The 12,284-nt window shown below is 46.9% G+C and overlaps 2 protein-coding genes across 2 annotated transcripts; one reads left to right on the forward strand and one right to left on the reverse strand.

Annotated features, from left to right (window-relative positions):
* Positions 1 to 340: 340 nt before the first annotated feature.
* F5B22DRAFT_595672 (alpha/beta-hydrolase) lies at positions 341 to 1,510 on the reverse strand. Its single transcript, XM_047974159.1, has one exon. It carries the CDS (start codon positions 1,403 to 1,405, stop codon positions 461 to 463), a length of 945 nt encoding a protein of 314 aa, XP_047833632.1. The 5' UTR covers positions 1,406 to 1,510; the 3' UTR covers positions 341 to 460.
* Positions 1,511 to 4,898: 3,388 nt separating this feature from the next.
* Positions 4,899 to 7,302, forward strand: F5B22DRAFT_661958 (uncharacterized protein; the record flags this gene model as incomplete). The annotated part of the gene is made up of 7 exons (XM_047980403.1): positions 4,899 to 5,290; positions 5,353 to 5,501; positions 5,562 to 6,458; positions 6,513 to 6,556; positions 6,608 to 6,844; positions 6,893 to 7,093; positions 7,144 to 7,302. The coding sequence occupies 7 exons, from the start codon at positions 4,899 to 4,901 to the stop codon at positions 7,300 to 7,302; spliced, it is 2,079 nt and encodes a 692-aa protein (XP_047833633.1).
* Positions 7,303 to 12,284: the final 4,982 nt, after the last annotated feature.

A 12,284-nucleotide genomic window follows, 5' to 3' on the forward strand; every position in this document is an offset into this window, starting at 1 on the left:
CAGCCAGAGCGATGACTCGATTTGCTCTAGGGAGTTAACTTCATGTACGATCGTTTATTGGGCTATTTGCTCTTTATATACACGATTTTCCCCCATAATTTGGCTGATCCATGAATCCACTCAAGTGTGACAGGTGATGCGAGCATGTTGGTAACCATCTTGACTTTTCCAATTGTCTAAGCATGTGATACCATGAAGTGGCTCATCTAATCAAACAGCGAACACCCATCTAGTTCCGATCAAGCACTGCGGCTGAATAGTTTCCAACCAAGTTTTGCACCGAAATGCTGAAGTGCTAAGTACAGAAGCTTCCAGCAGACTTGATTGAAGTTATTATGGTGATATTTATTATATATAAGGAGTCTCTTCAGTTTTTAAGGGGTATGTGTACTATATGACAATGAAAGGAGGGAGAGGAGCCAAGACCGCTATGTTACAGATTTTCAATAGCAGAATAACATCACCTGAATCCGAACAACCTCCTCGCGCCTCTGAATATTGTATAGCAACGACCTAGAAAATGACCAAAGGCTAGCGGCAGCCCAAACCTATACCAGGTAAGCGGCTGGAGAAGCCGGACCCTTGGTATCAATATTTCATGGTTTTCCTCTATATTCGTCCGCGCTCGCTCAACTGGACGACCCGTGAACGCCTGAACGGCCTCCCATATGATCTCAGCTGTCTCCTCAGGACGGCTCAAAAACGGTGAGTGGCTCGTCTGTAGTTCCCTGTGCTCGACGCTGGCGCCCACGCCGCGCGCCATCCCAACCGACATCCGCTGCATAGCGACGGGCAAGCCGCGGTCCTCGATCGTGCCGATGTAGAACGAGGGCACATCCATCCATCCGGCGTACGCGAACTCGCCACCTTCAAACAGCGACTTGAGGCTCTGCGTCGTGAGCTGCGAGACCCAGTAGTCGGCCTCGTCGGCCGGTAGATCGTGGTAGAACATCTCGCGCGGCGACATGACGATCTCGGCGTAGCCCGTCTCGCGGTTGACGCGCCACGATGGCGGCGGTCGGCCGAGGAAGGGGTCCATGAAGGCGAGCCCTGTAAACGTGAAGCCGGAAGCGATGAGTATGAGACCGACAACATGACCGGTGGCTGAAGCCGGCTCTTCTCGCGACCGAGCGAAACCCTTGATGGCGCTGTTGCCGACCATGCCGCCGTACGAATGGGCGATGACGACTACGTCTGTGCCGGCATTGACCTCACGGAGTATAGCTCTACGAATGACGTCGATATCATCTTTGAAGGTCGCGTCTGGGTTTCCTGCTGTAGAAGGCAGAGCGGGTGAGACACATTTCAGACCATGTCGCCCCTGGAGAATCTCAGTGATCTTGTTGTAGCAGGAGGGCTGATGCCAAGACCCGTGGACGAAAACCAGCGTTGGTGAAGACGACATTTCGACAGCTATTCAATCAGCGACGCAAAGTTCGTCAGTGTTCAACAGACTAAAATAAAAAACAAAGATGAATCTGGAAAAAATGCTTTGAAATTTACGTCTTTTGTATATGGAGGACTTACCTACTCATTTGCTCATCAACTCGTTCTAGACTAATAGAGCAAGCGATCTCGAAAAGGCCGCTCCGATTGGATAACAGAGTACGAGCTGCGATCTGAGTGGCCAGAACCCATTAGGCCGTCGCACCGCCACAACGAGCTAGCAGACATCTGAGATCTCCAGGACTCTACCTGAGGTACCGCGAACAAGCAACGGTGGAAGTTTCATCATAGTACCTACAAGTACTTACCCTTCTAGGCCTCTACAGATACCAGTAGCGTAGCTCCTCTGCTCTGTCTGTTATTGCTAGCCGTGGCTTGTCGGAATGGGCTTCACCCAGTATATCCTCGGGATACACAAGGTGAAAGGCCGGCGCAATTCCCTATCGTCGGGTCGTGGCTCGGCGATTCTATGGGTCTGTGTAGCACTCGCTCCGACGAGAGATGCCGATGGCTTTTCTGTATCTACATCAATTAGTCCAATGCTCAGCGATGCTCAGATTTTCGAGATATTGACCCATGGTGAGCCTGTGAAGTATCAGAAAAGGGGCACATAGGCGATATTTATGTTTTAAGCTAATTACTAAATATATTGAATGTGGTTCATTTGATCCCCAATCGCCACGTTCCTCAATGACAGAAGTTAGTCTATTGTCTAATGAAGTAGAGAAATCATCTAGATACCAGCCTCTATTGAGCTGTGGATAGGTCGGGTATTGCAATTTACGCTCCTCCACTTCAATGCACATTCAGTACAATAATAGGCTCCTGATACCCAGTCTGCTATTGAGCCCACCGTGTTTGATTAGGTAGTCTACATAGATGTCATGAGGTAGGCGCCAGAGATGTGCCTATAAATAGCAGTTTGAGGGTATACAACCATTTCTGGTAGCCAGCTTCAACCCAATGGTCAATCAATACTCGACATGTGTGCTCATATATCTCTGTCCATGTTGGGCGCAGTTAATGCGGAGAGGGACAGAGAACATTAGTGATCAATGTAACACATTCAGCATTCGTGTCCCAACTACCTGGAACTTGGATCGGTACCTGGTGCTAGTAACGCTGCTGCAGCTCATTGAGCAAAGCGCAAGTCCTGCCATATACGGAGGATTTCTCGCTTCATATCACCTAAATCATAGAATAACATTCACTTGGGACCCAATGATTAATTTTGAATCTTCCAGCTAGATGGTAGCTGAATGGTCAAGTGAGAGCATATGTCAACCTCCTTTCTGCGTTGGAGTACATATATACTTGACTACTTCGCCTCCCCCCTTTCACCCTCACAGGCGGCTTCAGGACAACTAGTTATTTTCCCAGGCGCCTAAAGTGCACTACAAGCTCAGTAACAGTCAAGAAATCTTTCTCTATTTATTATCTATTCTCTACTTTACTGTTTCTCCTCTAGATATTATTCACACACTTCATCTTCTACCTGCTCCGGCCTTTCACTACTCCTTTCAACACCAAGTCCTGATATTCTTCAGCCTCTTTACACACCACTCTCAGTACTAGTCAAGACTTATCATAGCTGTGCAGTCAGTCAGACCAGCTAGTAGTGATTTGTCCTGCTCAATTCAGGTGAGTAGATCAAAGCATCTTCCTCATTCTACTTTTTTTCTCCCAGCTACCTGCCACTCTATCCTGTACTGGAGGCAAGAACGAACTGTCCCACAATCCATTTATTCACCCTTCCTTCCAAATCCTGGAGACACTCAATCTTTTCCGAAGGAAGCAGCGGTTTGACTTGATTTGTCCAAACTTACCACAGAGAAAACCCTCGGCTTGTCTTCGGGCAACCACGCCCACACTTCATCCAATTCCACCATCGTACTTTCCTCAACACAGACACACCTTGTCCTTGTGGCCAATCTTTCAGGAAGAACTTAACCCCGGACTGAGCCTGGCTTCTTGTTTCCTTCTCTCCTCCCCTTTCTCCCTCTTCGCCCTTCTGCCTCATTCTACTTCTCTACTTCCTTGACCCTGCATTGTCTTGACCAAAATTCAGGTGTTATCCAGACCGACGTGACGCGTTAAGGACGCCTTCAGCCTTCAGACGCAATCACAAAGTCAAGCACAGCGCCACACTTACTACCTGTGCAAGCAGAGGTATCACGGTCGGCATCCACACCTATTCAGCCTCTTCATCTTCTTACTTAGCCTTGTCTACTCCAGCACTCACAACCCCCCAGCCTACAGTAATTTCAGCAAGAGACATCATCATCCATCCGCGCTCCGGTTGTCGGCTTCCCCGTTTTCTTTCTACATAGTGAGCCCTTTGGTGTGCAGCTAAAGTTCAGAGCGAGCATCAGCTTATTCATTCTGTTCAGTCCTCCCCGCCTGCACCGTCTATTATATAGTCAACTGCAGATGTCCTATATTGCACAGAATTGAGACACTGAACTCTGCATGAGCCATTTCATACTCACATCTTTGTCCTTTCTACCACATCTAGTTTTCCCTGCTCGTGGCATTTTGAGCCTTTCCCAGAAAACCAGGGACCATTCGGTAAGTGCTGAATATCTGGGGAATTTTCTTCTGGCTCATCACCTTCTGCTGTTCATTGAGATAGTTGGTCTTGGTGCTGTCCGCTGTTGGTGCAATGATATGTTAACTCATCTTCAGGCCATTGTGCCTTCGCTGTGCCTATGCTGACATTTGCTGTTTTCTAGATTCTGACAATTGTGTGAAGCCACAAGTTTGAACATAGCGGTGTGCATCAAGTGCCAATCTACTTCCAATTGCCATTGCTGGCGTGTATTTTCCTTGTAAGTGGTTTGATTCACCCCCTTGAACATCGTCAACAGGCAAACCTTTGCTTTACCTGTTAACATTGGTTCACAAATGTGTGAACCTTTCAACAAACTGTATTTTTCCTAGTGCACAACAGTCACACAATTATTAGATTTTCAGGAGTTGCTAACTTGTAGGGGTGATAACCCAACAGTTTGTGCTGTGAGAAGACATATATTAAAGGAAGCATTTCGGTACGTCTTAAAAACTATCACGTTCAAAGATACAAACTTCGGCATCCTCATTCATCAGCTATTATGGGACTATATATAATGTTTTGCCCTCTTGACTACCCATAGTGCTGAACTATAACTTATTTCCCCTATCAGATGCATTCCCGATTATCTATCCCTACACTACTGCGTAAATCCTGGTTAATTTTATTTCACCGCTATTAGTCTACCACTAGACACATGTCCTAGTGTTATTTTTTGTCAGCGTGTCTCACAATATACTATATCATTTATCTCTTCATGTTACTGGTTTGTCACTAACTATCTTCAGTCTATATACCCAGGTTGATAGAGAGAATTGCGTATAATTTGTTCGTCTTCCAAGAAGGAACTTGTTGAGTTTCACGTTATCGTCACTCTGGTATAATGGAGTCCGCAGGCCTTCGCTCCGTTCGCGTTCACTCCAAAGACGCCAACCAAGGCGGTCAAAAGCGCAAGGCATCCGATATCCGAGATTTGAATGAACCAGTGCAGAAGAAGCAGAAGGTTTCTAGCCGTTCCCGGGCCCTGCCTAAGACAAAGAAGGCATTGAAACTTGATAACAAATCTCTGCAAGCCGAACCCCTCGCCCGTCCAGCTGGCGAAACGCCGGCTTATTCAAATTCCCGTGCTGCGATTTGTGACAGCCTCGTATTTTACAAGTCGCACCAATCAGGTGTCCATTCAAAACAGAAAGCTTGTACTGCAACTGGTGTACTTCTCAATGGAAAGACGACACCTCGTGACGTTCTCCAAAGCCAGGTAATCGTTACTACAATGTACGAGCTTAAGTATTCCTTATTTTAACAACAGAAACCCTACTAACACGGTTGGATAATAGTGGAGGAGGCTTCAGTAATGATAAGGATGGCCGATACGTCCGAACTAAGAATCAGTCGGCTACCTCTAAGAATTACACATACCTCGAAAATGCAATGAACAAGGGCCAGCCAGTTGGGGTTGTCATTGGAAAGCAAGCTCAAGGGAAAAGTATGTGATCTGAGAAACCATGCCACCATGGTATACATTTGCATCTGCTGACCAGCACAGAGCGTTATGCCAATAACCTTGTATCAATAGAACTAGAACACCATTTCAATGTTCTAGACTGGTTCTTTGTCACAGAGATATGGCCTGAGCCCCAGCCTACTCAGTCGGATGGAACAAGCTTCATCCATTATATGATACGACTGCAGAAGATTGATCTGAGTTCCATATCGTGGTGGATGCCACAGGGTCAAGAAAGGAACGGCATGTTTGCTGTTGGCCAATTCCATTGCCGTACCTCCACATGCGAATCATGTAACACAGAGAGCAAGGAAATCTTCCAAGAAGGGTGGTGCTGTCGAACCATGAATTGCCCCAACTTCTTTCGCTTTCAGCATCCTGGCGTTGACGCCGATGCTCTCCAGTATAATGACAACTTCTTGAATGAAAGAGCAACAAGAGACCCAACAGTCGAAGTTGGACCTCTAATTCCGGAGCTTCCAGTACTTAAGCCAGAATGTTACGGATCGGAAAAGGAATTCAAAAATGGCATTGTGTGTCCTGACTGCAAGTCTGCAACCCAGCGAAAGTCTTGGGATGGTTGGACATGTGACAAGTGCGGTTTTCAACTATTAATGATTCCCAAAGACGTTGAGATGTTGAAGGTACATGAAGAAACCAACCGGGCTTTTGGGATACACAAGAATAAGTTCTATTCGGTTGACACCAGAATTCTTCGCAGACAGCATACGGTTCCGGGCTACGAAGTAACCAGCTTCTATCTTCCAAACGATCCCAAGAACCATGGCGAGGCGAGATTCATCGGCTCAGTTTCGGTGTTTCGGCCATCCAAATCTGCATTAGAGCGTCAGGAAGGTTTAGATAGCCTATTCCAGGAAATACAGAAAGCAACACGAGTGGGAGATGTTAAGTTGCAACGTCGCCCTGCGTTCTGCCCAGGTGAGAAACCCAAATGACCCATTAGCTTTTTACAGTTCTAACAGATCACTGCAGGCTCCCATATGGAAGAACTCACTTCGCACTTTGCGTGCAATATGGTATGAATATAAAGGAGTACATTGCAGTAAACTTGCTGACCTGTGGCATAGGGAGCTGATTATAAGTTTGGCGTGGTTGTGAAAACATCTAATAGCTTTGAAACAGCGCCTCCTCCGATTATGAAGGCTGTGAGTCGTCTAACATGGTGTGGCGCAAAAGCAGTTGAGTTGGTTTCGAGCTGCGCTTCTAAAAGCCGTCTTTCTGTTGATTCGACTTCAATGCCCAATAAATTCATTGACTTCAACGAGGAACTCATCCTTGGCTACTTCGAGGAGTCAAAGATAAGCGTAAGTCCATTTCGTTGATTCAAAAGATTTCGACTGATTAGTTGCCAGTATCATGATGATGGAGAGAAAGAACTGGGGCCAACGGTCGCAACATTATCCCTTGGCTCTCCTTCCATCATGAGTTTCCGTGGTAAGAAAAAGACTGGATTCGGGACCGAGGACAAGGCAAGTCCTGCCTTGTTATCATTCATTGTTGAGCACGGCGATGCTGTGATTATGCATGGCACTAGGATCCACCAGTACTTCGAGGTATGTTTCCAAGCACTACGAACTATATACGCGACTAATACGCTTCGCAGCATCAAGTTGTCGCTGCCGGAATTCGTCGGTTTGGGCTGACGTGTCGTTACATTCGCCCAGAGATGATTGCAGATCCGGACAGGCGTCAGCTGGCCATTGAGAATGGCAAGGTGCCTCTGTATTGGCAGAAGCAGGCGTACACAGGTGAACCTGCGTAGGTCTGTATAATACGCCCATCATACGTCCAATGGCCCTGATGCAAAGTCAAAGAACTCCAGATTGACGACCCTTCAATTATATACACAAGCTTGAAAATGGTTCAAGGGCAAATTCGAAAGCCAGACCTTTTGCTCTCTAGATATTAGCTCTGGAGTGGGCTAACAAAATGGATTGAACACGGCACTGAGCGGATAAGCTATAGAGGAAAGCTGACGCCGTGACCCCGATACTTGTCACATCGTGTGCTCTACTAAACCAAGAAAACAAAGATACGAGAGTGTAACGCTATCTAGCAACAAGAAGTTGCGCTTTGCTTTGATATTTGCATCTACTGATGGAAGGGTCCTGAGATTTCTATTTTCTGGCTAACCAGGTGAGAAAAGAGTTTTACTCTGGTTTGAAGACCTGAATACTAATTAGTAGCAGGGCTTTCGCATACATGACGAAATTTCTTTGCTACGTGGCGTATATACGTCATCTAAGGTTGCATGAGGAAAATGGCGGGATCTCCCTTGGTGTCCAGTTGATGATTTAGCAATCCCTATTCTTCTGTTGGGCAGCTCTTGAGGTTGATGATCTCGTCGAACAGGCCCTTAAGTCAAAGGTGTGCCTTAGCTAGCGTTGCCCATAGCTATATAATCCATAGAACCAGATCACTGCTATTGTGAGTAGGCGTTCAGGCAATGTGTCTGTAAGTAATCTCTACTAATGTCATGCTCTGTTAACGAAAGTTAAATGCAAAGTTGTATTACCCATGGTCCGAGTTCAAATTTCTGCTAACACTGTGCCTTTCCCATCGTATAGTATGTTTTACTGCGCTGGTTCCTGTAAAGGAAAATTATAAGTGTCACATATGAATAACGCAATTTCATAGTTGACAAAAATAGGTTCTGATATATCTCCACATACCACCTTTCCACATGGATCTTGTGTTCTAATAAGTGATACTGCCTATTGTTACGTAACGGCCCCCAGAGGCCTTGATGGACTATATTTCTGCTATATCTAGAGAGAGAGGCAATTCTTGTCTTGTGTTACAGCTTCTTCTCAAATTCGACAGCCCCTTCTGAGAGTAGTTCTCTTCGCGTTGGTCAATATCCCTGGCATTTGTCTTGAATATGGTTTATGGCGCTTACATATATGTAGGTAGATGATGTTTGATAGTTGATGGATGTTGGGGTAATGAAGTCTCGGCCCTGTACCCGTAGGAGCGGGACTATTAAGACGGCAGTAACTCTCTAATTACTTAGTTAATTAGTTATTTCTATTCTGACATACATAGGAACTAAACAAGTTCTGCTTACGCGACTTCATTGGTCCCGCCGTGGTGGAGATGGGACGGTAACATGTGAATATTCTCCTAGGGCGGCGTGGTGGGGATCTCCACTTACCATGAACACGATATACGATGGTGAGAATCTAAGACGCGACATTTAGCTGTGCCCCTGGTTCTCTTGAACTTGTTCACTACCTATCTGGGTAGAATTGGTCACAGTCGGCAGTGTGATGTTTTCATCTTGCTAACTAAAACTGGTGCATTCGTTGTTGGAAGATTTCTAAGCTGGATTGAATAGGTAAGCATTTTGAGTCACATGTACTACGATGCGATAAACCTAATCAAAGCTAGGCAGCCCGGAACTTGTCCCCGTGGTCTGGTCATCTTGGGAAGTAAGTAATCCTTGCTATATTAGTTCCAAGGACCCTAGGTCATTGAGGAAACGTCCACGCGAGTCATGCATCTGATAAAGACGCTCTGGAGCAAAGCTAGAGTTGATTGACGTCGAGCAACAAGGATGTGGCGGCGAGATAAGCTCCTGGCTAACGGTATATTTCTAGAACTTTTCTTTTCCCTTGTAAGCGGAATAACCTCATCTCTCTTGCATGAGCGCCGGGAGCGCCACAACGTGCCGTGTCCGTATAGAGTACAGTGAAGGATCTTGGGGTCATACTGCGCTGAGAAATGGATTGCGGGAAGTGGGAGGATACAAGGGATGAATCATAATCGATCATCAGTCCAGATTCGTCTTTCTTATTCGACTCTAGGTCTCATCGCGATCGGCAGATTAGCCCATATAGTCTAAATAATACGCGTCGTGGGATGCTCTTACAGTGTCTAGTGTGTCTATTCCAAGACACAAGCTAAAGAAGTTTCGAGATACCATCACCATCATCATGCTTCTATCTATACTATATTTGGAGTTGCGGCTTTGCGGGAGATTTCGCTGCCCTGTTGAACTTGCCCAGCAGTCGGTTAATCTACGGAGTTCATGCAAAAGCCCCGGCGTTAGATCTTTCTTAGCTTACTTGAGTGAATACTTGATATGGTATGGTATAGACTTCGTGAGATATTTTAGCTTCCCACCTCCGGCCCGGGACGAGGGGTTTGGCCCCCCCTCGGGTTGACTTTAGAGATCAGGGGTTCGACGTGGAGGGATGCAACATACACTACCGTACTTACATCCCTAGGTACGTGTAGAGCTTCTGCCTACTCTCTATGTGGTCCCGGCAGGCAAATCGACTCGATGTCATGATGTGTGGGCTTGCCACTACTGTATGATGGCATGCATGGTACGTCTGTTACGTATGTGTCATGTACGTATGACTGCAGCATGTAGGCAACCTACCCTTCACCGTCACAACACCAATGTACCGGCCAGTCGGCACCGCAGCTTGCCATGCAATGGGCGGTCAGACCTGCGGTGCGTGATACAACATGTGTCCACGGGCATAAAGCTGGAACATCTGGGCAAATTAATGCGAAGGGTTCAAAAAAAGCTTGTTCGTCAACCCCCCGTGACGGAGGACATGAATTTGAGAATCGTTATTTGCCGAGCTACGAAGATAAATGAGGCGTTTCATGGCTGCTTTAGTGTACCTCCTCGTCGGTATTGGGCCTGCTTACAGTACATGTATGTAGATAGGCAGCTATTTTAGTGTAGGTATTGCAGTTTTACGCACTGCGCCTTTCCTTGACAGATGTGATTGGGCAGTTGTTGGATTTGATAGGTACTTGGTGTCTGAGCCGCGGAGAAAGATGTCTGCCAAGGTCACGAGAGGGGAAAATATGTGTGACACGAGACCCTGTCTTCTGGAACCGAAAGACAAATACCTACATGTAGATAACTATCCGGGTTACATCATGCCTCGCTTTAGCTTCGGCTGCGGCTCAAGCGTGGGCGGAACCGGGCGGGGTGTTCCTCGACACGGGATCAGATTGCATTGTAGTTCAGAATTATTATTCATCCTTCAGATCCTACCGTCTCGAAGGATAAGATACGCCATGGGACGGCAGACCAGGGTATGGAAGTTGGGTCGCCTTGGCGAGTTTGCGGCCTGCTGTTCCGGGAACCTGGGCTTGAGGAAAGGAGGCAAGTGACCTGCCACCGAGGCGACGCTAACATCGTTTTCGTGCTATATTCACTCGATGGGAGATAGTGATTGGATGACCACTATGTACTAAGTAAGTAATTTGTCTACCTACTACGATGGTGGGTAGGTACACTGTATAGAGTTATTATTAGCGTAGTCTAGTGATGTAGAGAATGTAATCTTCATACAGCATCGAGATTGGTGGTTTAATGTAGGGATGAAATCGTGATGACATGGGTTTGACTCGACGGATTCACAAACGTGGAACTTAATGTTCAGCCGCTCCGACTACCGCATATCAAGCATCATCTATGGGATGAAACCTGCATCTGCGCCCTGGCAATAACCAGCCAGCTTAGTAGCCTTACGAACAAACATGACGGTATAGGCCAGGGTAGTTGATAACGCCAAGACGTCGACTGAGACATGAGGGCGTAATTAGGTCATCTATTACTACGGATTTCTACCGAAGTCTGATACGTAGCTGTACACTAACATTTGGCACTCTACCTTTATCGTCACCGAGTAGACATGGTTCAGAGAAATTCCTGAATCCTGATAGGACGGGGATGTAGAGTTTAAGGAACAAGGACCTCGCGATCCATCCCACCCAATGCACCTCGCCGCAACGTGGTAGCCAGGGAATAGAGATACGCACCAAGCCGTTGTCGCGGGAAAGGAGGAGTAGGTGTGGGTTACATTTTGCAACGGAGCTGAAGCTAGTCCCATGAACCTAATATTATCTCACTCTCCCCATTGTCGACGCCTCTAGTTTCTCATGAGACGAACTGCTGCACCTTTGGGGAAGCTGCCAAGAATTGTCAGAGTCATTCGGCAGCCAGAAACAAGCGTTAAGCAACGGCAAGCGCGAAATGGCGTATGCGGACGTATCCGAAAGGGTGACGGAGCCATGACCGGCGCCTTTCCGCTCAACGGTTAAGCTATAGAGACGTGTTTCTATATTATAGGCCTTAGGACTTCCAACGATGGTCTGCTCTTGTCGAGTTGTTCTGAATCCTTTTCGTCATATATACACACAGCCTCGACAATCTAGTGCATTAGACAGAGCTCAGAGTCGTCTAATTGACAAGCTGTCGCTGGTGGTCAACAGCAAGAAACATCTAAACATACGCCAGCCGATTTCGTCGTGCACGGAACCCGACAAGTCCCATCGCGTGGGGAGGATATACCCACCTGCTCACAGTATCTCTGACCGAAGGCTCGACAATGCCTTGCAATGGATGTGATGCCCTACCACCCCCATTAGCCTTCCGCATGGCAATCGCGGGGAGTGATGGTACCCCAGGCTCACATAATAAAGATCTCTGTGTCTCCTGCAGCAGTCAGAGCGAATCGAAGGACGGAAAGAAATCCTCGTCATCCAAGAGCTCCGGCAAGCGGTCTACGAAACATAAATGGGTATCATGGGAGTTACAGTTGAATGGCGAACTGGTTATGCGGACGTGAGGAGCAACTTGGTTTGACTTAGCGAATATTGATATACCTTTGGTATAATAATCACACCTTAGAACACTACACCCGGCTCATAGAGAGCAGTATGGCGGGGAGGACGACATCGCTACTCGGAATTTTGCCTTGGCATTGTTTCCCC

The sequence above is a fragment of the Xylaria bambusicola genome (assembly GCF_022495145.1).
Source record: "Xylaria bambusicola strain CBS 139988 unplaced genomic scaffold F5B22scaffold_8, whole genome shotgun sequence".
NCBI classification, from domain to species: Eukaryota; Fungi; Ascomycota; class Sordariomycetes; order Xylariales; family Xylariaceae; genus Xylaria; species Xylaria bambusicola.